This window comes from Uloborus diversus, chromosome 1 (assembly GCF_026930045.1).
Source record: "Uloborus diversus isolate 005 chromosome 1, Udiv.v.3.1, whole genome shotgun sequence".
NCBI classification, from domain to species: domain Eukaryota; kingdom Metazoa; phylum Arthropoda; class Arachnida; order Araneae; family Uloboridae; genus Uloborus; species Uloborus diversus.
This window is the reverse complement of record NC_072731.1, coordinates 101446611-101472262: the sequence shown is the minus strand read 5'-3', so window position 1 is coordinate 101472262 and position 25652 is coordinate 101446611. Positions and strand designations below refer to the sequence as shown.

The 25652-nt window shown below is 32.4% G+C and overlaps 1 protein-coding gene across 1 annotated transcript in view; it reads left to right on the top strand.

Moving 5' to 3' along the window:
- LOC129216666 (PMS1 protein homolog 1-like) overlaps window positions 1–25652 on the top strand; it is a 97721-nt gene that overhangs the window by 20019 nt on the left and 52050 nt on the right. Inside the window, exons 3-5 of the mRNA XM_054850916.1 lie at window positions 7134–7268; window positions 9974–10119; window positions 15281–15400. Coding sequence (XP_054706891.1) covers window positions 7134–7268; window positions 9974–10119; window positions 15281–15400 — 401 coding nt within the window. The remainder of the gene's footprint in view (window positions 1–7133; window positions 7269–9973; window positions 10120–15280; window positions 15401–25652) is intronic.

Sequence of the window (25652 nt, the reverse complement as noted above, 5' to 3'; positions counted from 1 at the left end):
ACGGACCCTTCACAAAAATCCGATCAACCAAAGCGGACCTTTCACAAAATCCCGATCAAACAAAACGGACCTTTCACAAAATCCCGATCAAACAAAACGGACCCTTCACAAAATTCTGATAAACAAGATCGGATCTGTTACAAATTGTTTATTGAAAGAGCAAATCTGAAAGCAAAATAACGCATATTTCTGTGTATAAACCGATAATTTTTGGAACCTTTTTTTAAGTCAAATTAGAGGGATCAGCTTATACAAAATCGGCTAATTTTGAAAAAAAAAAAAAAAAAGAAAGAAAAAATCGGCACTCTTGCGATGCTCCTGCAAGCGTTAAATAATTGCTACTGCCAAATAAATATAATGGTTATTTGTTTTATCACAGCTAATTAGCAGCGGTGTTGTTGTAAACATTTCTGAAAAGGCATTGGTTAAGCACTTTTCTCCGCTCATGATTTAATAAACAATAATAATATATATCTGCGAAATGAACTTAGAACTGCAAAGGTATAGTAAGGGTGAGGAAAAAATATGATCGCTTCAGATAGGGTTACCAACTTTAAAACTATCACCACTTAGCGTATGGCGTTGAACCTTTATAATGAGATTAGAAAATATTCTCATCATTTTGTCGGCTTGTCAATATTTGCGTTTTTACGGTGCAGTGCGATGTTTAATTGTTATTTTGGGAGAAAGATATATGAGTTTTGATTTTTCGATGCTAACAAGGATGATTAACTTTAAGTAAACTCTTTTAAGTTCCGTTTTTTTTTTTCTTTAGATGTCTACATTTTGAAAAATGCAATCTTTTAACATCCGATATGAGAATCCTATTTTGTTCTTTTTTCAAGCTAACTTCGCTTTATTAGGATTTAAATAAATGAAAAGTCTCTTTATTTCTGTTAGAACTCTCATTTCAAGTTTTTAAATTCCATTTTCTGTTATGAGTCAAAAATTAAAATGCTGAATAGAAGGTTTATTTTATTATTATTTTTTTTTTGGGGGGGGGGGGGGTCAACTGTGTTCACAGATATTAATGATATGTTATCATAGGACTCTAAAATGCAATTTTAAAATAACTTTATCAAAAATATTTCTTTTACAAGCCGTTTTTATACTTTTGATGCCTTCACTTTGAGAATTGCGATCTCTTTGCATCCGCTATGGGAATCCGATTTTTCAAATTTTTGATGATTATTACGCTTTGTTAAGAAGTAAACAATTGAAATATCTTTTTATTTTTGTTAAAATCACGGAATTTATAAGTTAGAAACGAAATTTCGTGCTTTTTAAGAGTGTCTTGGGTCAAAAAGTTGAATGCTGAACCCTATTCTGAATTTTGTTTTATTTATTTATATTTTTGTTACAATTATTTTAAATACTGTACAGAAATATATCTAGTATAATTTAAAATAATGCAGAATGGTAAATAAATATTGATACTTTAAAGAGCGATGCCTCCCCCCCCCCCCCCGCCAAATATCAGGAAAAAAATCCAGAATGATTTTTTCGTCATAGAAGAAGAAAACACTCAACTTTAAGTTTAATTGATGTACTTTGTGCCATCTCTAAATTCTAAAATTTCATTTTAACAAAAAAATTTTTTTTTTTTTTGCAAAATTTTTTGATTTTTCACAAAAAACGGACCCTGTGAAAAATCTTGGACAGACCCCTGATAGTATCATTTATAGCATCATCTATATTCTGCCAAAACTATCTAAATGTTTGCAAGAATCAGCAGAAACTTAAGCCTGCCTTAATCAACTTCCTTGTTGTTATTATTAGAATGTTTCATTTCCAATTCTTTTAAAAGTTTTTGTAGCCTAAAAGTGGAACAACTTGCCCCAGGTTCTTGGTCTGAAAAAATGCTATCATATTTTTCTTTTATGACAACAAATGAAGAAACTACGAATGATTTTGGACTAAAAGTACTTACAGTGGCTCCCAAAAGTGTTCGTACACTTTGAAATTTTTTAGTAAAACCAAAATAACTCGAAACTGAATTCGAATATGAAGTCCAATATTTTTTCACACCATTCCTTTATCATTCTAAATACAACCTATTGGTTTTTTCAAAATATTGACGGATCTTCTTTTTGAAATGGGTCAGAAAACGAAGGTACAGAGAAATAAAACGCCACAAAAGCCATCGTACACTCAAATATTTTCGAATAAATTCATGATTAAAATTATCATATGCCGTTTTATTAATATTTTTGCATTGTGTTGACCCTTTTAAGTCATTTGGCTTTAATTTTGTGTTTATTTATTCCTTAATATTGTGCTTATTAGTGTAAAATGGCTGGTATTCGTAAAAAACCGCAAACACCGTTCAAAATTTTAATTTTTTCCCCACAGTAGTGGTAAATTGGTTTGAAATGTCTCCAAATTAGTTAATTTATTTGTTTGTATAGTAAAGTGCTTGATAAAATGCTTTAAAGAAAGGAATCGGACCGAAAACAAGGTAAGAAAAGGTCAACCGGCAAAGTTGACAAAGAGTGATCGGAGATTTAAAGTTAAAAAATTTATGAAAAATACACATTTGAGTGCTGTAAACGTTTCTGCAGAGTTAAATGAAACATATTACAATTAATTTTCACCTAAAAGTGTTCGCCAAATTCTCTGATTAGCTGGATTAAATGGGACCTCTTCACGCAGAAATTTTCTTGGTCGTGCGAAAAACAGCTTACGCTTTTCGTCGCAAAATCAATGATAAATAAGCTAAAAACGATTTAGAATCACGTCTTACTTACAGATAAAAATTAAATCAACATTTTTGGTTAAATTGTTATATAACTGTAAGTATAAGAAAAAATTAGGCACTTAAAGAACTTATTTGGATCAGTTAATCAGGACGGTGGAGGTGTTCTAGTGTGAGGGTGCATATCAGCATCAGGACTTGGTAGTTTGTAATTTTTTGATGAAATAATGAATCATGCTGTTCCTTTAAATATTTTAAAAACCAATTTTGAACTCTTAGCCAAAAATTTGTTTATTGAAACAACTTTGCTTTTTTATCAAGATAACGATAAGAAGCACACGGTTTTCAACATTTGCGTCTAGTGCCACGAAAATTGTCCTAAAGTTTAGAAAATAACCCCTAAATCTCCAGATTTTAACTTAATGTAACGTATTTAGAGATATCTGGAGGCTAGATTACGAAAATAGGGCTTTAAAACGAAAATAGAGCTAGAAACAGTAAGACTCGAAGTGTCGTAGAACACTTACTCAGAAATTACGCAAAAAAAAGAAAGAAAAAGAATGAAATCTATTCCCCGACGTTTAAAAGGTGTTATGAATACTGTATGATATTCTACTAATTAATAACTTAATCAAAAGTTAGATTATTTAATAATATATAGACATTTTATAAAGTGTACGAAGACTTTAGTGAGATAAAATTTCCGGCACTTTTTGGTTTTTGATTTTTAAAAAATTAAGTTTTAATATTTTTTTAAAACTTTTCATGTAGTTTTGTTAAAAATTGATCATAGTTCTTATAGTTAAATACCTATTCCGAAATATTAATTCTAACCAATTGATTGGGGACTATTTCATTGAAAGTCGTAGGTGTACGAAGACTTTTGGGAGCCACTGTATGTTAGGACAATAATTCCCAAAGTGTGTTCCGCAGAACCCTTGGGTTCCGCCGAAGGATGAGAAGGGTTCCGTCACAGTTGTTCCAAAAAAATCCACAGTAATTTGTGGAAAAAATAAAAGAAACAAGATCAAAAATTCAAAATGTTGTGCCACATTGTAACTATTAGCCGTCATTAGCAGTGGCGTACTGGGCCACTGAGGTCCAGAAAATTCCCAAGGTCTTAAGCAGCTATTATTTTTGAATGGCATTTTTTTTTTTCATGAAAAATATTTTCTTTTAAATCAATATTTAAACATTACACATGCTTTAAAAACAAAAAAAGACTTATATGCATCTCATTTTCATTTAATCACACCTAATCACATTTAAGTTGAGCTTTATCATAATGTCAGCTTGTCTTTACTCGTTGTCATTTCGTTCGACACTTTTCCCACTTCTAGATACTTTTTACCTTTCTGTAGCTGCTACTTTTTTAACAGCACAAACTATCATTATTACTCAAGAAAACTTTATTTTAAATTCAAAACATGATCAGAAACCTGGCTTAGAAGAGCAGGGGGACATCTGTACCCGGTTGTAAAACCCCGGGAGCGCTAACTCGAAGCTGCTATAAAATATAAAAATACAGTTTTCCCAATCTTTAAATGAAAACAGGATAAAAAGATGATTGTGTCGATTAAAATCAGGGACAGCGACCGTTCGGATATGAGAAATGTAACGCACTCTCCTTCCCCATTATCATTAAAGATGGCCAAAGTTATCGTTTAAAGAACTTCTATTCTGAAAATTTTTACAGGATATCCCTGAACGCCTCACTTCATTAAGAGTCGTCTAAAATTTTGTATTTTGGCCTTCAATTTCGGAGTACCGAAAGAGCCCGATTAACTTCAGCCCACCCCCAAAATTATAAGGATGCAAGAAAGAAAATAGAAATATTTCTGGTCAAGAACCACATCATTAAAGATATACTAAAATTTCATTTTTTAAGGTTTTGAAGGCTGCAGCCGATAAACGTCAAAAATTTCGTTTCCAAGTAGTTAAATTTGAACTTCGTGAATTTCGCAATTCAATCTCAAAAAATTTCCTGGGAGAATCCTGCACCCCAATCATTTTAAAGTCATCCAAGATTCAATTCAATTAATTTAAATTAGGGGGAATTAAGTTCTTTTCACTCAGAATAGAAATTTAAAAAGATGACTTACTATTGCATACCTAAGACATCAATTTTTAAAAAATTCGTGGAGCGTCCCGAACAATTATTAAAAATTGTCCAAGTTTTTGTTTTTAATACCGTAATATCTAAAAACTTTTGGGGGAAAGTTCCCGAACCCCAACCTTTCTAATGTCATCTACGATTTCTTATTATTGCGTATTTAAGATTTCAATTTTGAAAAATTTTGCATTCAACTAACACTGTCTAAGATTTCCCACAATCGTGTTTTAACATATGACTTACAGATCATAAATATTTTGTCACCCAGTCACGAACAATAATGGGGTTCCTTGAAGTAAATGTAAATCACCAAGGGTTCCGTGTCCTAAAAAGTTTGAGAACCGCTGCTTTAGGACATTAATTCAATTTATTGCTCCATTCTTCATGAACTTGCAGACTTCTCAAAATTACTCAGCACTCTTGAAATAACTTTCTGAAACAAAATTTGTTCAAGGTAACTGTAACATATAATTTCATTATTGGATTTACAGGACTATATAGGTACTATTTGTTGGTCATAAATTATAATAAAAAATACCAACAGTATTATAATTTTTTAAAGCTAATGCCATATAGAAGTGGTAAATAAATAAAATCTTACTTTTTAAGCTGATTGGTTAATATTATGCAGTTGCTTATTAGGGTTCAATGTAATCTTGTAAGAAACTGACAGGTTTTACTCTGTTTTGAATTATATTAATTTTAAGATACAAAATTTTGTGAAAAAGAAAAACATTTTTACATTATAAAACTTTGTAAAGGGTATAAAGTACAAAAGTTTAATTCTGGGGATTAGAATTAAGTGAGCTTAGGCAATTATTTTCAATTTAGACTCCAAAAAAAAAAAAAAAAAATGCTTATGCAGCTTAAAGAATAATAGCTAGTCATAGTTTTGATTAAAAATGATGAAAAAGCTTTTTAAATTGATAATTACCTTTTCCCTTTCATTTTCTGTAAAATTTTTGTTTTATCTTGATAAATAGCTGTACCACATCTACATCTTAAGTATAGTTCTGAAGGGAAAGAAATTTCCAGGAATGGTAACTAGCCATTGAACACGGTACTTTTAGACCATTGGATTAAAGGAGGATGTACTCAAATATTTGCCAATGGCAGGCTCTGAACCCGTGATCTTCTGAATCAGATACTCTATCCCCTAAGCTACCCATTTCCTGATGCTGATTTGTAATAGGAGCTTTGAAAAACTTTAAGCTTATGTTGGGTTTAACATGTAAAAATCATTATTATTGTACACAGAGGTTCTTTAACACCAGGAATCGAACCTATGGCCCTTCAGCCATGAGCTCACTTTCTCTCGAATAAGCTACTTCAGCTCAGTTCTTTGGAATTTCAATGCTTGTATCTTTAACAAGCTTGTACAAAATCTTGTCTGGCATTTCTTTTTCTTTTTTCTTTTTCTTTGCTGTTTTAAACTTAAATACTTGAATATTTGGTATGTTCATGGGGTAATAACTCTGAAAGACTGAGATAACATAAACAAACATGCAAACTCCATTCATAGAAAATTTTGAAAGTTTGCAGAGAAAAATATTTTCTTACAAATTTCTATATTATTACTTTTTTGGAAACAAATGTTAATTGCCAATTTTGAGCAATCTCCAATTAATAATACCGAAAAGAAGTAAATATATTTAAAAAAAACCTTCTGGTTGCATGTAGTACTCTATGGTATATAATTTTATATTTTTGCTATTGGTAGTGAATTAAGACTCAAGAGAAGTACAGAGAATTTTGCAAAAAAATTTTTAAAGAAAATAATTGAGTTTGCAGACGGTTTTCAATTTTATCTAGGTCTGAACTCTAATATCTTCCTCTTGCAGACTTTGTAGTTGTGATATTCCTGAAAAGAAATATATTGTTTTTGTTTTTAACCTTTTATCCTGATTTCCCATATTTTTTTTTTTTTTTTAAGTCCATTTCAGGGCTCCCAACAGGTTTTCAGTTTATCCCTAGCCAAAAAGGAACCTAAATTCTTTCAAAAATTGATCTTGATCTTAACTTTTGAGTTAAAATTTGTGATGATGGCTTTAATTTTCGCCAATCTGCTGTAATCACAGAAACAAAATCGTGTATTTTTAAACTTTTGGTTCTGTTCGTATAAAATTCACGAAACTTTCATCTTGCAAAATCACCAATATCTTCATTTTGCGAAAATTGCAGCTTGCCAAAATTCATGCTTTTACAGTAGAAGAAAAGTTAAAATAGAGAGATCGAGAGCTATTTTAAACTTTAATAATAAGTCACATCATGCAAAAGTTTTTTTGTTTGAAATATTAATTTCTGTTTCTTCGTTCATTTTTGCAGGAACTACAGTAACAGTTCAGAACTTATTTAAAAGAGTCCCAGTTAGAAAGCAGCTTTATCGTTCACTGAAAAATAAAAAAGATGAATTAAAGAAAGTTGAAGACTTACTTATTGCTTTTGGATGTGTACAATATGGTATGATTGTTTTCTCTCTTGGCGTCTTTGTGAAGTCTAGCTGTGTGTTATCTAATATAAAGATTTCAAAAGCACTTTTCATTTTTTAAATTTTACTTTCCTTCAATGTAACTTATTCTCTCATATATGGGTCATTCTTCAAAATTCTGTCACACTCCTTTTACAGAAAAAACTTTAAGGAACAGTTCGTTTAACAATGCTTTTTAATTTTATTAAAAATATATCTATTTAAACCTGCCAACAATGTTTTAATAGTAATTTTTATTTTAGTATGTTTTTGGTTCATAACATGTGAATTCTCACTTCCTTGGCATGTCACACACCTTGTGTGACTGTTTATGTAGCTTAATAACTTGTTCAATTAAAAGTATATACCTATTTATTTATTATTCCTCTCACAAGAGTCTCAAATACTAAATGTTTAAGTATATTTAATTTTTTAATATTATATTTTAGTTCGTTTTAGTAAGACAAGGAGTCATGTCACACAATAAATTCTCATCTCCGTTACCTAAACACAAAATGACATTCCTCATTAACTCGTGGGGATGATGACATCGAATTTTGTTTTCCATCATTCAAGCGAGCCTCCTTGTTTATTTTCAGGCAGGAAGTGGGAATTAAAGTTGTGAGATTTTTGTCGAAAAACAAGAAGATCGATTTTGCTTTAAAAACTTGTGATTTCTCACCTTCGTAAACTTGAATTTCAGGGACGTAAATTAATGTAAAAAAAGAAGTGAACATGTTTTCATATGCTTAACGTGTGCAGATTGTAGCAACAAAGAAAAAATATTTCCCTGAAAAATGTATCCACTAGGCCTATATTAATGGAAAATTCCTCACCTCCATGACAGACCTTATCAATGTGAGTATTTCTGAGATGAAAATAACTGATGGAGGGGAAATATATCCATCTTAGGCAGTCTACCAAAGTTATTAATTGCCAGTATATTCTCAAATTTACTAAATACTATTTTTAACACATTTAAACTAAAAGGATAATTAGTAATTAAGCCTTACTTTAATTAGGAGAGCTCAATATTAGGGCCTCGATTTTTAAACATTTAAAGTTGTTTTCTTTTTTTATTATTTCTTTGAACAAGGGATTATTTTATTATTTTTATTTATGAGTAAAATAATTGGAACTTAACTGGGCCATTGTTTATGGTTACTTCTAGTAGGTAATACTTTCATGTAAGAATGGAAAAAAAAAAGAAAACAAAAGGTTTTGAAATTGAAAAATATTTGCATTCAAAAGTTGTCTTTTCTGGAGAATTACCCGTATGCAGAGATTAGTGGTGCCACACCTTTTATCAACATGTTTAACCCCCACCCCCTTTTGTGTCAAAGTGAAAAACTTAACCTTCCTTCGTTTGTCTCGTGTCACCAGTGGCATACATAGCAACCCTGCAGCGCTGGGGGCACAAGAGGCAGGACGGTTAACAATATTATCCATACATGCATACGGGATGGACGAATGTAAAATATGATGCAAATGTATTATTACGCATTGTGATCAAATTTTGAATAAAATATGCTGTTTCCTGTTATCATCTTAATTTATTAATTATTTGTTTTAGTGAATATTTGAAATAATATTTTGTTTCATTGCTTCTGATTCTGAAATAACTGAATAAAGTTTATGCCCTATTCGCAACTCCAGAGCTCTAATACGCTACCTTGCGGTGATTAACAATACTAAAGAAAAAGATAAAACATTCCGTTCCATGTGTTTTCTTTGGGGAAAATTACAGGCTTCAGACAGTTTGTGGTGTAATGTAATTTCAGAGGAATAGAAAAGAAAGATTCCCACAAGCATGATGAAAAATTAGTCATTCATTAAGCTTCAAAGTAAGTTATAAGTTACGGCATCTGTTTGTTTTACCTTTTTCATCCGCCATTAGACAGTGGCTGCAGCACCTCCTATATTTTATTGGAGTTGCAAACAGTTGCCTTATTCCTGGCAACCAAACAGTCCGAGAAATGTTTCATACTCAAGACTATATTTTACATCTCCCCCCCGTAAAATGCTACTCTATTTTTGCCCTTGATGTATGGTTGCCCTTAGTATTTTTCTCTCCTTCAATGCTTCAAATCAGCCCCAAAAGTGGATTTTTAATTTTCCAACCTCTCCACCTGTCATAATTAGCTCAAAAATAAATGTTATGGGAGGTTTTTTTCTCCCTCCTGTTATTGAAATGATATACACAATATGTAAATGTTCATGCTTGGTTTTGATTTTTAACATTTTTTTTTTCACTGACTATATTGTGATTGAATAGTCATAAAAATACTTTAAATCTCATTTACACCTATTTCAATTCTTTCGATTGAATAGAGTAACATGCTGTTGCTATATATCAAACCTAATTGCTGTGAATATTTTGTGATTTGTATGGTCACATAACATGGTTTTGTTTTGTTTTCTTGTCGAATGCTTAGAAAATTTCTGCTTTTAAAGCGAGCTTGAAAACTATTTCAATGGCACAAGTGTAAAGTTTTGAGATTAAAACAACTTGAGGTTTAGTTTAGTGCTTAAATAGTTACCAGAGTAAATTTTAAGAATGAAATTTTTCAACAAGAAGAAACTTGCTGACAAATTGTGAAAGCCAAACTTGTTTTTGCATCCTAAATGAGTAATTTAATTTCACATTTTCTTTCCTATTTTGTTCTTGTCTCTCACATGTTCCTTTTTCTATGTATAGGTGTTCGATTTGTTCTTTATCATAATCGAAACATGGTTTGGCAAAAACCTGCTGTTAATAACAGTAAAGAATCCATATTATGTGTGTTTGGCAAAACTGTAATGGATAATTTTGAATATATGACCTGTGCAGATGAGAAAAATGAAGTGAGTATTTAATTTTATGCAAAACTTAGGTATTAGTTTTTTGACATTTTTAAATTACCTTCATTCAAGCTAAAAGTATCGCTCTCAGAAACTGAAGTCGGAAAAATGATGTTAACTACTGCTCTAAGTCTTTAATGTAATCTCTTTTTGTCGATAGTGTTACCTTTGCTTTAGAGGTGTGTAGTTGTTGAAAATAACTGTCCATCATTTACTTTTAATATGTAATTTAAAACCTTATGAATAGGGAATTCGACACAAAATATTAAAATATATTAAGTGAAGGTTATTGTTCATTTGGCTTAGATAAGCAGATTTTTAGAGTATTACATAAATCAGAATAAAATTTGTAAAGAAAATCAAAACTCATATTTGTTCCTCATTATTGAAGAAAACTCTTGAAATCATTGAAATTGTTTTGAGCAAGAAGAATATAAGTCTTGTGATAAATACTTTTGTAACACCTTTTTAGCTAAGCCCCCTATGTTCCCATCAACTTTTCTGAGGGTATACTCCCAGTAATCCACTCTGCACAGTATGTGTATGCGATCATATACATAATATGTCATAATATATGAAATTTTTGAAACTTGAGGGTATACCCTATATGTCTAAAAAATGTTTGAGAGCATGCGGCGTATATGGAGTTATACCCTATGGGAATACCACTTTCTAAGACACTGTAAATTCATTATGTTTTATCAAAGAATGTTTTAGTAACATCATCAACCTTGTTTTATCTTTTGCAACATAGTTTAATAACTGGATTATTCAAAAGGTGAACACACTTGTTTATTTTCTATTTGTTTAATGAATTTTGATTTTTTCCCACTCATCTGAAAATTGCGTTCATCATACACCGAAATTTTTAAAATTATTTATTGAATTTTGAAAAAAAATCTTCTAAATTCTTATTATAAGAGATTTAAAAGTATTAGGAATCACACTCCTGTGCTGCCAGAAAAGTTACTTTGGCATTTCTGTGCTAAAGCTAAAGTTTATATTTTTTATAACAATCTTCTAGTGCTTGAAAAGTAGCAAAGCTGCCAATTTTTTCACACTAGGCTTTAAATTTGCACATTTTGTTTATGTTTTCACTCACTAGCACGATTTTTTATGCATTTCAAAGTCTGGTTGCATCTATTTCTGTAACTCAATTATTTTTATCCACTATACGATTCTATCATTTCAACATCAATAAATTTATGTTGATGGCCTTTCTCAACCCTCATATTGTATCTTCCATTGAGGACTAGCACTTGTATCCTTTCTCTGCTCATTTGAAAATTTCAATCCAATTGCATCCAAGTTAATTTCAAGGAAGCACCATTTACAACAGTTTGCTAAATTTTTACTATGCTTTCCAAAGAAAGAAAGCACAACAAGTTGTGTTAGATCAGGGCTCTCCGACCTACAGCCCGCAAGCCGGATCTGGCCCACGAACAGATTTTGTCCGGCCCGCGAGAAGCTTACAAACTTTTTTTTTTCAGAACAGAGACAGTCAGTCTGGTTGGAAATATAATTGAGAGATTATTTTTAATTACAAATAATTACTTAAAATCTTTTTGCCATTAATTTAAATCGTTTTTTAATCATGTTTTACCATTAACTACGAGTGTAGCACCCATCTCTCTTTTTTTGCTCTTTCCAAGAATTTTTTTCTTTTTTCTTTGCACCACATTCTATTGTTAGTCCCCTGACATTGGGCATTTTCTGGCCCCAGGGAAAACATGCGCTCACTCCTATCTTCATCTCCGTTTAATTAGTGATCAGTTCAGCCTGTGAGAAGGCTAACACCAGATTTAAATGTTTATTGCCAAACTTTGGTGCTAGATTTTGAATTTTGCAAAAAATCTTGATAACAGAAATCAAAAGTCTCCCACAAATAACATTTTAACCGGAACATCAACCATTGTATATTTATCTCTCCGTTTTTCCTTTTCATAATTTTATTCCTTCATGCACGAGTGGCATTTTATTTAGCTTAGAAATATGAGAAAATGGATTCTCAACCCCTTAAAAATCTATCTAGAAGAGAGGATGGTTTTCACTCAGGTTGGCTTTGTTTTTTTGCTAATATCACAATACGGTTTGGCTCTTTTTTCTAAATTTTTATCTGTCAACCCTGGTGAAGATATGTAGGTTGATGTTTCACACGCCTCACGTAGTGAATAGTGATTGTGGACAGCGTCTTATATTTTTATAGTGTTGTTTAGTATTATAATGACTTCTTTCATAAAACGGAAAGTTGATATTGAGTGCCGTAAGTTTAATAAACAGTGGGCACGTGATTATTTTATGATCGACAACAATAATAAAGCATTGTGTCTTATTTGCAAAGTTCACCTCTATAAAATTTCATCCAATTTGGAACTGGTTGAATGGGGACGATTTGAAAAATTAGGTCAGTTGACGTGGAATGACTCATTTGTTTGTGCAGTCTTCTGATATTGATGTTAAATTATAAGTGTTAAAGTAAAGTGAGCTCAATACATAAAAGTTCTGCCTTAGCCCTATCCTAAGCGAGTCTAGCTTACTGCTTAGTAACCAAACTTTACCTTCAATTGACAAGTTGAACCACAGCATTGCTGCAGACTCTCGCTGGTGGACTAAATCTATTTTAGCTAGCAGTTTGTTGGCACTCTCAGCTTCAAAGAGATAACATCTGGTTCCAGCTCAATTATTGACTATTCAAGACTGATAAGTCCATAATGAGGACGAAACTGCTGTGTCTGGATGTCATCATAACCAGGCTTGTGGTATATTGCATGTTTTTTTCGAGGTAGTTTCCTTTTAAAAATTTGTGGAAAAAAATGTGATTTTTCATGATTACATCCAAAAATTTCCAGAGTGGCACCTTGAAAAGATCAGCAGCTTCTAAAAAGTTTTAGCAAAAATTGCGATTAAGTGCCATACATTATTTGCCTGTAACTGATGATCCCTTTGTGGTTCCACTATGAAAATTTTTGAATGTATTCATTGAAATATATTATGTCTTTTTTTTAATAACAAACACTCTCTCTGTTTTGTGCAATTGGCAATTTAGCTAAAATAGTCGGCAAAAGGATCTGACCTCTAATTTAAAAAAAATCATTGCTATATACAGTGGTGTCGCTAGGGGGGCAAGGGCGCGGTTCGCCCTGGGTGTCACCCATTTGGGGGGGGGGCAGGGTTGGGGTTTTTGCCGGCAAAAAGGTATTTTTGCCAGGACAGTGGAAAAAACCATGGCAAAAATGGAAAAAACCGGCAATAATGGAAAAAACGGCAAAAACTTAATTGCAAATAGTGTAGCATTATATTGTTAATCAAGAAATGGTGACAATATAATATAAATAATGCACTTCAATATTTTAGTTATGTCTGTCCATGTTACTTCTAATTTATAAGGTGGAAAATAAATAAAAAACAAATGTTGGAATTGCAAAACTTAAGATTTTAAATGTTTGTTAAAACAATTTTTTCAGAATGAGCCAATTCCTTCAATGCTAAAACAAGGAATGTTTACTTAAGCTTAGTAAATTACTAAAAAGATTGAATTCTAATTATATATATATATATATATATATATATATATATATACTTGTATTTAATTAATCACCTTTTTTTTTATCCCACTAAGATTTTTAAGCTATTTAATTAATAACAGAATATTTACTTGAACATAGAAAAATATTAACTTTTCCTCACTAAAGAAATAATGCATTTTTTCTCACTTACTGGGAAAATGGATAGCCAAGAGAAGAATTTTAAAAGAAGAAAAAAAAGCTGATCAATATGTGCATTCTATATTCACTCTACTTTTTAGTATTACTAGCTCACTCTACAGAAAATGGCAAAGCCTTTTATCAATTATCAGTAAGAAGTTACCCCTTTTCATTGCAAGTTAATTATTTGTCTTAGATGTTACAAACTGAAATTTGATGTTAATATTTAAAAATTTAAAAGTAAAAATACTCCATAACGTCAAAAGTAAGTTAAACCTGACTTTTTTTTAAACTATAAAAATAATTAAATTAAAATTTTATCAAAATCTTTTCATGCTTTTACTTTTATATAAAAGGAAAAAAAACTGTTTGTAAGTTAACTCAAAATCTATTTTTGCCACTTTGGCAAAAACTGGCTAAAACCTATTTTTGCCGGGCGGTAAAAACCGTGGTTTTTTCCACGGTTTTTTCCACCCATAGCAAAAATTTGCCAACCCGGAGGGGGGGGGGGGCAAAGTAGAAAGTGAAGTTTTTGAAAAATATGAAGGCTAAAATGCATTTTTAAGACTACGAATTTGAAAATGTTCCATGGGAAAACCCCCAGATCCCTAATTTTTACTTAAATTTTGTACTTCAGCCTACTTTAAATTTCGTTATAACATAAATGTAGTTGTTTCTGAAAATTGCATTAATTTTATGTTTTAATGTTTACATATTTTTTTTCTTCTTTTGCGTTTGTAGGTAGACGGGAGGGTTGACAACCAAAATTACCGCCCCGGGTGTCACCTATGCTAGGTACGCCACTGCTATATATGCTTGAAGCAGTAGCAAGTTGTGAAGTAGGAATGGGATGAGCAGGGCTCTAAGGGGCATTCCAAGGTATTTTTGACATTTATGTAGAGTCCGTAACGTGACCTTTTTTGTCATAACTTTTTAATTTACTGTTTGATTAGCATATTGTTTTATTTTGATCTTTTCCTACTAACACACCAGCTCAAATTAAAATAATTTGCAAATCAAACGGTAAATTAAAAAGTTATGGCAAAAAAGGTCACATTACGGACTCTACATAAATGTCAAAAATACCTTGGAATCCCCCCTAAACAAAACCCCCCTCTTCCCCACAAAACACTAAAATAATGACTACATATATGTGTCTATGTAGATGTTTAAAAAGGAAACTCTTTTCACCATGAAAAATGACTTGCTGTGCCACTGGCATGAAGTGACCTTATGTTCTTTAAACTATTCCTGAAAAATGCTATACAATGACCCTATTTTTTATTATGCTGGGAGAGTGGGTACCCTGTTAAAGAAAGTGAATTTAGCAGTAACTGATCTAAAGAAAAATATTTAAATTTAATTAATGTTGCAATTTTTATTAAACTTTCCTTTGCTTGCAAAACATTTAATGCTAAGCATTTGTGTATTTAATTTGTTGTTTTAACATTTCTAAATAGATAAACATTCAACTTTATTTGACAAAACCCGATGCTTCATCAATTTGTTGCAGTAGTTCCCCAAACAGATGCATTGTGGCAATAAATAAAAGACCAGTAAGAATAAAAAGCATTGATAAGGTAATTAACTTTTGCTTGGGAATGTTCATAAACTGTTCCCTTTTTAGTAGTACATATTCTGGAAATACATTTACAATAGAATTTAATTATTTTTATTTAAAAATTGTTTTGAACATTTTTATGATATGCTTTTTAAAAGCTTTTATAAAATGAATTGCTTCTTTTTTATTTCTCTGAAATGTACATCTAAGGTTTTGAATTAATACTTATCAAGGTCATCATAAATAATGAATAGAATTTTGAAATTTGTTTCATCAAAAATTTGTATGCATTACAAATAATTGTATTTTTTAAAATGTTCCAATAATTGCTTTTAGCACTGGATGGTTTTGTTTTTAACAGTTTATTTGTTTGTACAGTTTGTAACACTTATTTCCTCTACAAAGAAAAGTATTAATCCAATCCAGCATTATTAGCAAAATTTAGAACACATAATTTACTCTCATTGCAAAACTAAAGATCTTATGTATCCCCTTATGATTTCTTTTTATTGGGTTGCACCAGTGGTCAGAAAAAATTTTGTAGCAAACCACAACTACTTTATTACAAATGTAGTTTACTACAACTACAACTATTAATTTTTAAATGTAGCAACTACACATTATTTTTGTAGTGTGTAACTTTGTAACTTATTTTAAAAAAAATGAGTTCTATTCAGAACTAAATGTCCCACTTTCCTGTATACCAATGTCAACTATCTAATATCTAATCAATATTCTCTAAATTAGCTAAGACTGCAAATTATGTCAAACATGACTCTTTAGCATTTTAAGCTGATTTCTAGAAAGAAAATGCCTTGCTCATCTTATGAAATAGATATGTAAAAAATAAGTAAAATAGTAGCATCTTTTGAACAAAGTAGCTAATCTATTTTTTCCACTTAAAAAACTCTTAAATTGCTTTCAAACAGAAAAAAAAGAATTAAAAATAAAAGGCGCATTAAAATAAAAACATTACATCAAAAAAGGACTTTCTTAGCTCTTTCTTCCGAGCAAAAATAAAGTGCTTCGGATTTTACATATCCCTTGTTGCCAAAGGATTATATATATATATATATATATATGTATATATATATATATATATATATATATATATATATATATATATATATATATATATATATATATATATATATACTCTAAAAAATAATAAAATGTCCACTCAAAAAAATGATTTTCATCATCAAAAAAAAAAAAAACACGCAAAATCGCTCTTTGTGTTAAACCATAAGGGACTCCGAATTTCGCTTTATTTGCTGTTGCCAAATAAAAAAACATAAATTAAAACTTTACAGTGAAAATAAAAACAAATCATATCAACAATAATTATTTCACAGTAAAAATCAGGGCTGCATCACAGTCCATCTGATTTTGGGGGTAAAAATTTCCGAGTAAAAAAATCGTTTGTATAGAGATATTTCCACTGATATCCAAATTTAACAGCTGAAAGAGTCAAGTAATTAAAAATCATTCTTTTCCTTAATGCTTCAAGAGGGTTCGAAAATATCGAAAATATCAGATATTTTGATATACACTGCTCAACATTGAAAATACAACACCAAGAAGGAGTGGTCAGAAAATGATGAAATTTGGAAAAAAGACAGAGACAGCAAGGAATAATAAATGATCTTAATTTTAAAATGATAGGCAGAATATGAAGCGAGAACGGCGTCGGCTCAGTAGGATGTAGGACCACCACGGACAGTGATACACGAAAAACACATCTAGTCAATAAGGGTGCGGATGGTGTCCAGAGGGATGGCTCTCCATTCCCTTTCAACCATTTGCCACAGTTCGTCTTCAGAACGAGGCAGGGACAGAGTCTGCAAATGGCGTCCAATCACATCCCACACATGTTCAATTGGTGACAGGTCAGGATAGTATGGTGGCTAGAGAAGCAACTGTGTGCCTTGGAGAGCATGTTGGCAGATGCAAGCACTGTGGTCGGGCGTTATCCTGCTGAAAAATTGCATTAGGTAGCCTTTGAAAGTAAGGGATTGCCACCGGCCGCAGCACATTATCCAAGTATTGTTGCGCCTTCATAGTGCCCTGAATACGAACTAGACATGATATGAAATTGTACGCAATTGCGCCCCAAACCATTATGCCACGTTTTCGTGCGGTGGGACGTTCCACAGTTGCTGCCGGATTGGATCTGTCTCCACATCGATGCTACACACTTATGCGGCGACTATCACTGGATAAACAGTAGCAGGATTCATCTGAGAACACGACATTTCACCATTCTGTCATCCACATCGCTCTAGTCCTTCACGTGCTTCGGAGAGCTGCTCATTTCACATCATTTAGATAACTCAGTAATATACGTCTACTCTAAAATTTGGATAAATTTTTGAACACTCCTTCTCGGTATTGCATTTTCAATGTCGAGCAGTGTATATCAGATATTTTGATATGTATCCGATATTTTCAATCAACACAAGATTAAGTCATTAAATAGTAACTGCTTCCTCTAATCACTGCTGTTTTTCTACTTATGTTATTACTATAATGCATCAGTTTTAAAATTAATGTTTCCTTTACTATTTATAATCATAAATATACATTTTATATAAAAATGTACGTACTTTGAATGACATAAGTACACATTGTATTTACAATCATTTGTAAAATGTGATAATTTAATCCATTAGAAATAAAATGTAGCACAACTGATACATTTCTATTAACTTTAATTGAATTACTTAAGCATTAGATGCTTTACTCATTTTTCTTAGGTTAACTGCTTTTGTGAATTTTATATATTTCAGAAATAAAAAATATGCATAAGTCAGTACACATTGGTAAAACATTTATTTTTCCTTTTCTGACTAATTAAAATTGTTGTGTGACTAATAATGTTATGAATAGAAAATAAGGAAAGAAGATTATATTATTTACATTATATTAATGATATATGCACAATATTACTTTTGATTATTTATGATTATTAAAAAAAAATGTATCTCAAATGTTGTATTTTGGAAAAATAAATATGGAAAATATCAAAATATCTTGATATTTTCAAAATAAATATTGGATATAATCGTGATATATATCATGACATATATAGTCCGATATATATCAGCAAACCCTGTCAGAAAACTTGCAGTTGTGGAAAAATGAAGTAATTCTGTGAAGATTTAAGAAATTAAATATTTTGATGATTCATTGAAATTCAATTAAGCGTTTAGAAAATGTATGAAAATTTAAAATACAAAAAATCAGAAATTGACAAAAAAATATTAAGAAATAAAAATAGTGCTGCACTTCTTACTAACCCTTAGTGATAGCAACCATAAATTTAAATCTGTAACAAACAGAAGGAACTTATTTAATTCAACCATACCAAGAAAATCATTTTTAATAAATGAAATAAAATAGTGATAATAATAGTTAGAATAAAGATACTGTAATAGTCATTCCTGTCATAAAACGTTACTGTCCATTGTGGTTTTCATTAACATATTACGAGGTGCGTCCGTAAAATAAGTTCCACGAATTTTTTTCACATCAAAAAACTGGTTTAATTGCAAAGAAAAGTACATTTTTGGAAAGTTCGGTCTTTCTTTTATTTTTCTACATAATCGCCATTGCGTTCTATGCACGTCTGCATTCAAGGCACCCACTTCTTCAAACCTGAGTCATAGAACTCTGCCGCCTGTCCGTGTAGAAAACTAACAACTGTGTTTTGTACCTCTTCATCTGTCTGGAATTGGGTTCTGCCAAGGTTTTTCTCCAACTCGGGGAAGAGCTGGAAGTCACTTGGTGCTAAGTCTGGGCTGTAGGGTGGGTAGGACACCATTTCCCATTCAAATCTTTCGATGAGGGCTGTGCCTAAATATTCAGTCAAAATCTTATCAATTGTGGTTTTGCTGACCTCCGTAATCTTTTCGCATAGCTCCCGAACTGCAATCCATCGATCTTCAAGCATTGGCGCTTCAACTTCGGCAATTGTTTCGTCGGAAACCGATGGCCGCCCTGAACGGGCTTCGTCGTGGACGTCTGTTCGGCCATTTTTAGAGTCCCTGACCCATCTGCGCACCATCCCGGAGCTCATACACTCTTCTTCATACACTTGACAAAGTTCTTCGTGAATTTCCTTCGCCGATTTCTTCTTAGCGGCCAGGAAATGAATAACAGACCGCAACTCGCAGCTGGCGGGAGACGCAAGAGAAAGCTCCATCACTGACGAATGCTGAGCCAAGACTAAACATCGCAGTGACGCTGGCTTGGTGAGGGATTGGAGTGGGGGAATCAAACAACCTGCCTCTGCTGCCTGGCCGCGCATAGAAACGATCCTAGCGCCAGCGGCAGCTCGTGGAACTTATTTTACGGACAAGCCTCGTATTTTAAATGCTTTTTTGTATAATAGGTTAAATCTTGCTTCTTTTTTTTACCCGACTGCGCGTTCGCGACGCAAAAGTGGATAATGTGTTTATAAGTCTATGTATGTATGTTTGTTCCTATGTGGCGTTGTAGGGGCTAAACGTCTTGGCAAATTTTGGTAATTCTTTTGTCAATCAATTTGTCTTAACCTTGGGAGTGTCACTAAACACAAGACAGTAATCAAAATTCACCATATCAACAAACAGTTGCCATTTTGTCAGTTTGGGATCGTGTCGCATCCTACCTGAGTGCGATAGAGCATGCAACAAATGCAGGTACCTTTCGCTGCCTGAATTTTTTGTTTACTAAGCAGGGTTGGCCGGATTCGACCCAATGCGTTTTTTTTTGAAAAAATCCATTAAAAAAACCCATTATTTAGCCCACTTTTGGGTTTTTTTTTTAATTTCTGAGAAGTTTTTTAAAAAAGTAATTAATTTAAATACTTTTACAATTTAAAATTCTTTTTTTATTTGTTCTGCACCACAGACAATGGACATAAAAAATGAATTTTGAACTTTAATACTATTTAACTCTTAACAGCATTAAAAAAAATACTTCAAAGATTAAAAAATATATATTTAACTTTTTTCTTTAACTGGTCAATAAATAACTCAAATTATCTTGACTAAGTCCTGTCACTTCTGATTTTCTCAATAGTTGTAGATTGTACAGAGGAAACTACTCTAGCAAAATGGCTTTCATGTGGATTATTTTCGGAAACCCAATATGTCACAAATCTCGAATAAACTAGGTATGTTTTTTAGAAATTAACAGGTTTTACAAACAGTCGGACAGAAAACAGAATAGGATGTACAGTATTTTCATTATCTTACGAAAAAGTTTAATATTTCTTACTCTGTACACAGAAATAGAAAAACAGGCAACATAAAATTCAATAAGCTGGAATTCAGTAAATAGGGATTTAAACTACTTGAGCTTCTACAGTAATTTTGCATAACAAAATGAAATACAATAAAGTAAAATGCAAAAAAAATAAAAATAAATAATAATAATAAATAAATAAATAAATAAGTAAATAAAAAAATGTAGTAATTAAAAATGAACAATAGAGTTTATCACTCAAGAAGTAACTCTGCCTTAATTGTTGATAATCATGGAAACTAAAAAATCTGAAACTTCACCATTCTTGGGTTTCGTCGTCTTCTATACTTTTCTTCAGAAAACGCTGAATTTTAACTAGTTTTCCAGCTTTTTTTACCCCAAGAAAACTTTTGCACTTCGTCCATATACTTACGCTACAATATGCTACAAGTTCCCCACATTTTCTTTAAAAAAAGACAAAAAACCCACATTTCTTTCAAAAAACCCAGCTTTTGTTGGGTTTTTTTCGGGTTTTATTTAAAAAAAAACCAAAAAAACCCTGGGTCCATGGGCTTTTTAAAAAAAAATCCGGGTTTTTGCCAACCCTGTTACTAAGTGTACTAATTGGGGCCTCAGTGGCGGAGTGGTCAAAGTGGTTGCTTCTCACACTTGAGCCGGTGGGTTCGACTTCCACCCTCGCTTCGTATGTACTTCCCCTCTTCCTGATGTAAATTCTTTCATGTGTTGTTTACATGTATTCTGGGAGGCAAGACACTCAGATTGTAATCCTCATCAAAATAAACCCATGCAAAAAGCACTAAAAGAAATAACATCTGCTTACTCAATTTTCATCTTTAATTTGTTGCATTTGTTTTTGTTGTGATTCAGGGGACTGATTTTTGCAACGTGTATTTTTTTGACAAGCTTTTTTAGTTTTGCGAGAAAGGTTTGATTGATGACATTTAATAGCTTGCGTCATGTCATAGCTTGCGTCATCATACAGGCTGTTTATATAGCTGTGCTGTGGTTGACTTAAGTTGCTTGCATTTTTGCTGAAAATCAAGCACATGTAGCTTTAAGCCGAGTTAGGTGCCTAGAGGGACTAATTATTAGTAGTTTAGACCACTGTAAGTTGCTTAATAAACCTCACGATACAAACTCTCTCAATGAAATGACAAGATTGCGAAATGTACCATCTTATAATCATAATAATTTAGTCAATGAAAATTAAATAAAAAGTGTAAAATAAAAATTAGAAGGATCAACAGTCGGGTCAATTCAAATTTTACGGAGTTCCGTGATTCTGAAAGGAATGGGCCCCGACTGTTGATCCTTCTATTCTGCTTTTGAATTTATGATTTTTCTTATCTGTCTATGATTATAAAACTACTTCAATGATGTAGTTATTCAGTTGTACTTAATAACATTCTAAACTACTGGGTTTATACATTTTTCTTTTTAGTTTTTTTTGGTTTTTACGCAGTCTGGGTTTTTTTTTTTTTCTTTTTTTTTCCCTGTAACTTCTAACAACAAAATTTGTTCAAAATTCTTAAGTATTCTAAAGTAATAGATCTCGACCGATGGCATTTTTTGGCCGATGGGCCGATGCCAATTGTTGGCTGATTGTTCAAAGATGGCCGATGGCCTTAGCCGTTGGCCGATGGCAAAAAAAAGATCTAACGGAAATAAATTGATAAGATTGTCAGGGATTTAAAGGATCATTAATTCATTTCACTTTACTTCTTTCTACGAATAAGGACTTGTATAATAAAAAAAAATCAAATTTCGACCTAATTTCTATTTTACGATCACCCAATTTAAACTTCACAAGTTTTTTTCGGTACATCTGTACACGCATATGTACCTAAGAACATATAGATGACCAAAATATCCATTTTGAACACCTCCTCAGATAATTATCGCAAATTCTGTTATAATGTCTTCATACGCGTAAACTTGCGTCACTCAGAAACGTTATGAAATAGTAAGTTGAAAACTCGTACGTACGTAGTATGATCTAAAAGTTCGAGGACAAGCACCATAAAACCTTACCTTAAATAGTTCACATTACCGAAGTACATCTATGTACAAAATAAGCACCTTGAACGACTGTGCACTTCTGCCAACGTTGGTATAGCTTTTAGAAGCACTCCTGGCAGCCGTTTTTTGCAATCTCCTGTAAGGCCTCTTGTGCTGCTGCTTTAACTTCATCGTGGGGAAGAAGGAGACTTTCATGTTGAAGATGCACGGTTTGATTGATCAATGCTCTAATATGACAAGTTTCGTCAGACTTAGCTCCGTGTGACTCTTACCTGTTCCCAGCAAAAAACATTTGCATGAACGCCGCTTTCTTCGTCAGGAGAAGATAAAGCTGCATCATAGTAGGTTACGAAAAAGGTTTCCAGGAGTGTTTCCAAAAGTTATATGAACACTGGCAGAAGTACTAGTCCCTCAAGGTGACCCTTTGAAGGTGGATGTGCTTCGGTAATGTGAACTATTCTGGGTAAAGTTTTATACAGCTTGTCCCCGAAATTTTGGATCGTACTACGTACAATCTATATAGGATGTAGTTATGCTTCTCTTTTTTGACTGTTGTATGATGGTAGAGAAAGAACAACAGCTAAAAAAAGAAGAAAAACAAAGACACTGTTTAATAACCAACTGATTTGTTTGTTTTTTTTAAGTACACTATACATATATTCAGTAAATTACCGCCCATTAGCCAGGGCTAAAGCAGAAATACATGAAATACACCACCAGCTTAGTCATTTCCAGCCAAGGACTGCAGTTTCGTGCTTATTAGCACTCATCAGCCCGGCATAGGAAAGTGGCTGAGCTGGAGATGCCTTCAATCTTCGAGTTGAACCGAACCATTGCGTCGGTCACTCGTCTGGTCTGCTAATTCTATATTAGCTACCAGTTTGTTTGGCACTCTTGGCTTCCTTAAGATGTTTTCCATCTCTAGCTCAGCCACTTTCCTATGCCAGGCTGATGAGTGCTAATAAGCACGAAACTGCAGTCCTCGGCTGGAAATGACTGAGCTGGTGGTGTATTTTATGTAACACTATACATAGTTTTAAAAAAATTTAAATTATGTTGTTTAATCATTCAAAAAATATTTAAGGATAAAAATATGAAACCGTCAACAAATTACGCAATAAAGTGGAAAGATTGCACGAAGACATTATTTAGTGATGAAATTAAACAAAAAAGGTAACAGATAAATTACAATATTAAATCATAAGAGGAATATTTTTATACTTATTTAAAATTTATGAGTAGAAAAATTTGCATTTTTCATAAAAGCTGTAACAGTGACATAAATTTTTCTGAAAAAAGAAATAGCCATGAAAAGAGTGAGGTTCTTAAAATGCAGCTACAATAAACAAACTAGATATTTACTCCAAGTTAATAATAACTGAATACATATACTACTTAATCCGATGTTTTCACACATAATATTGAACAATTTGATTGTTTAAAATCTTTTATGAAGCACTACAAACAAGTTCAAATTAAATTTTTCAATTTAACAATAATTTGCTGAAATTTAAAAAATTGCTTAATCAAAAATCCTAGAAACTTTTCTATAACATATTATTAAAAATATGATGAAAACAAAAATAACTCCTTCATTGATTTTATAAAAATACATGAAAGTAGTTACTTACAATAGAAAAAAATCAATCTCTAAAAATGATGTAAAAAAGATGGCGCATTACGAAATAAAGATGAAACAAGAATGAGAAATACACAAAATGACATTTGTTGAGCAAAATAAATAATCGTTAAATATTTAAGAAATACTTGAAACGACGAGAGAGGGGCAGGAGGGAGCACCCGCTGATTTTGGAATAACTCACAACATTAAACTTCGTTCCCAACTTCGGTCTCATTTGTTTCGTTCAGAACCGCTACCACCAACGCCTCGGAAGAGTTTTTGAATCGACTTCAGCACTTCCGAAGAAAAAATTTAAAAGTCTCTTTGATTTTGAATTATGTCACCATTCAAAACGTCTTTAATCATTTTCTTACACTAATGCTCTAAATTCTTCCTAAACAATAGATTAAGTTTGAAAAAAGATCTCTAGTTTTATGAATGGTGTTAGTTTTAAACAACTCGGAAGTGCAACTAGAGGTTGATTTCAGAAATACAGGGAGGGGGAGGGGGCACGCAAGTGTTCTAAAAATTACCGTTGGTTCAACGGGAATCTAACAAAATGACACAAAAAACGGTTCGCCATTTCATATGTTTCCATGTGGTCTCCACTTCGGCAATATACACTCTATAACAAAAAAAAATCGACGCATCAAGAAGCAATCATCCGATTGCTTTGAAATTTTGTATGCATGATTGTTTTGACCAGATGTGCAAATGATTAAAATTTGGTGTCCACTGAATGAATATTTTGATCTCCAGTGCATCGAAAATGCGCATCCAGCAGATGTATATAAAGAGCAGTTCTTCAAGGGTTGTTAAAACTTTCGGTTTGATTGCGATTCACCTTACCTTTCAACAACTTAAAAATGCTTCGCCGCATGGTTCGTGCTCATTACGAGCAACTGTCAGAATTTAAACGAGGTCATATCATTGGATTGAAAGAGGCCGGTTGGTCAAATCAGAGAATCGCTCGTCATTTGAGTCGAAGCGATGCGGCGATTCGAAGATGCTGACAAAAATGGGTGGAAAATGGCAGAGTTCAGCGTCAGGATGTTAGCTGTCGACCTAGGATCACAACAGATCGTGATGACAGAGTGATTGTTCGATCAGCTGTCACAGCGCTTTCCTCATCTCTATGAACCATCAGACGTTCAACCCAAACACTAGTGTCCACCACCATGGCCATTACAGACGGTTGGGACAACAAAATCTACACTCGCACCGATCGTTACGCCACCTGCCACTGACGCCTACACACTGCCGAGCCAGATTACAGTGGTGTATGGCTCAATCAGGTTGGAATGGTGCCGACGGAGGATGTATAGTGTTTAGCGACGAATCCAGCTTCCAACTGTGTCGTGACGATCATCGAAGACGTATT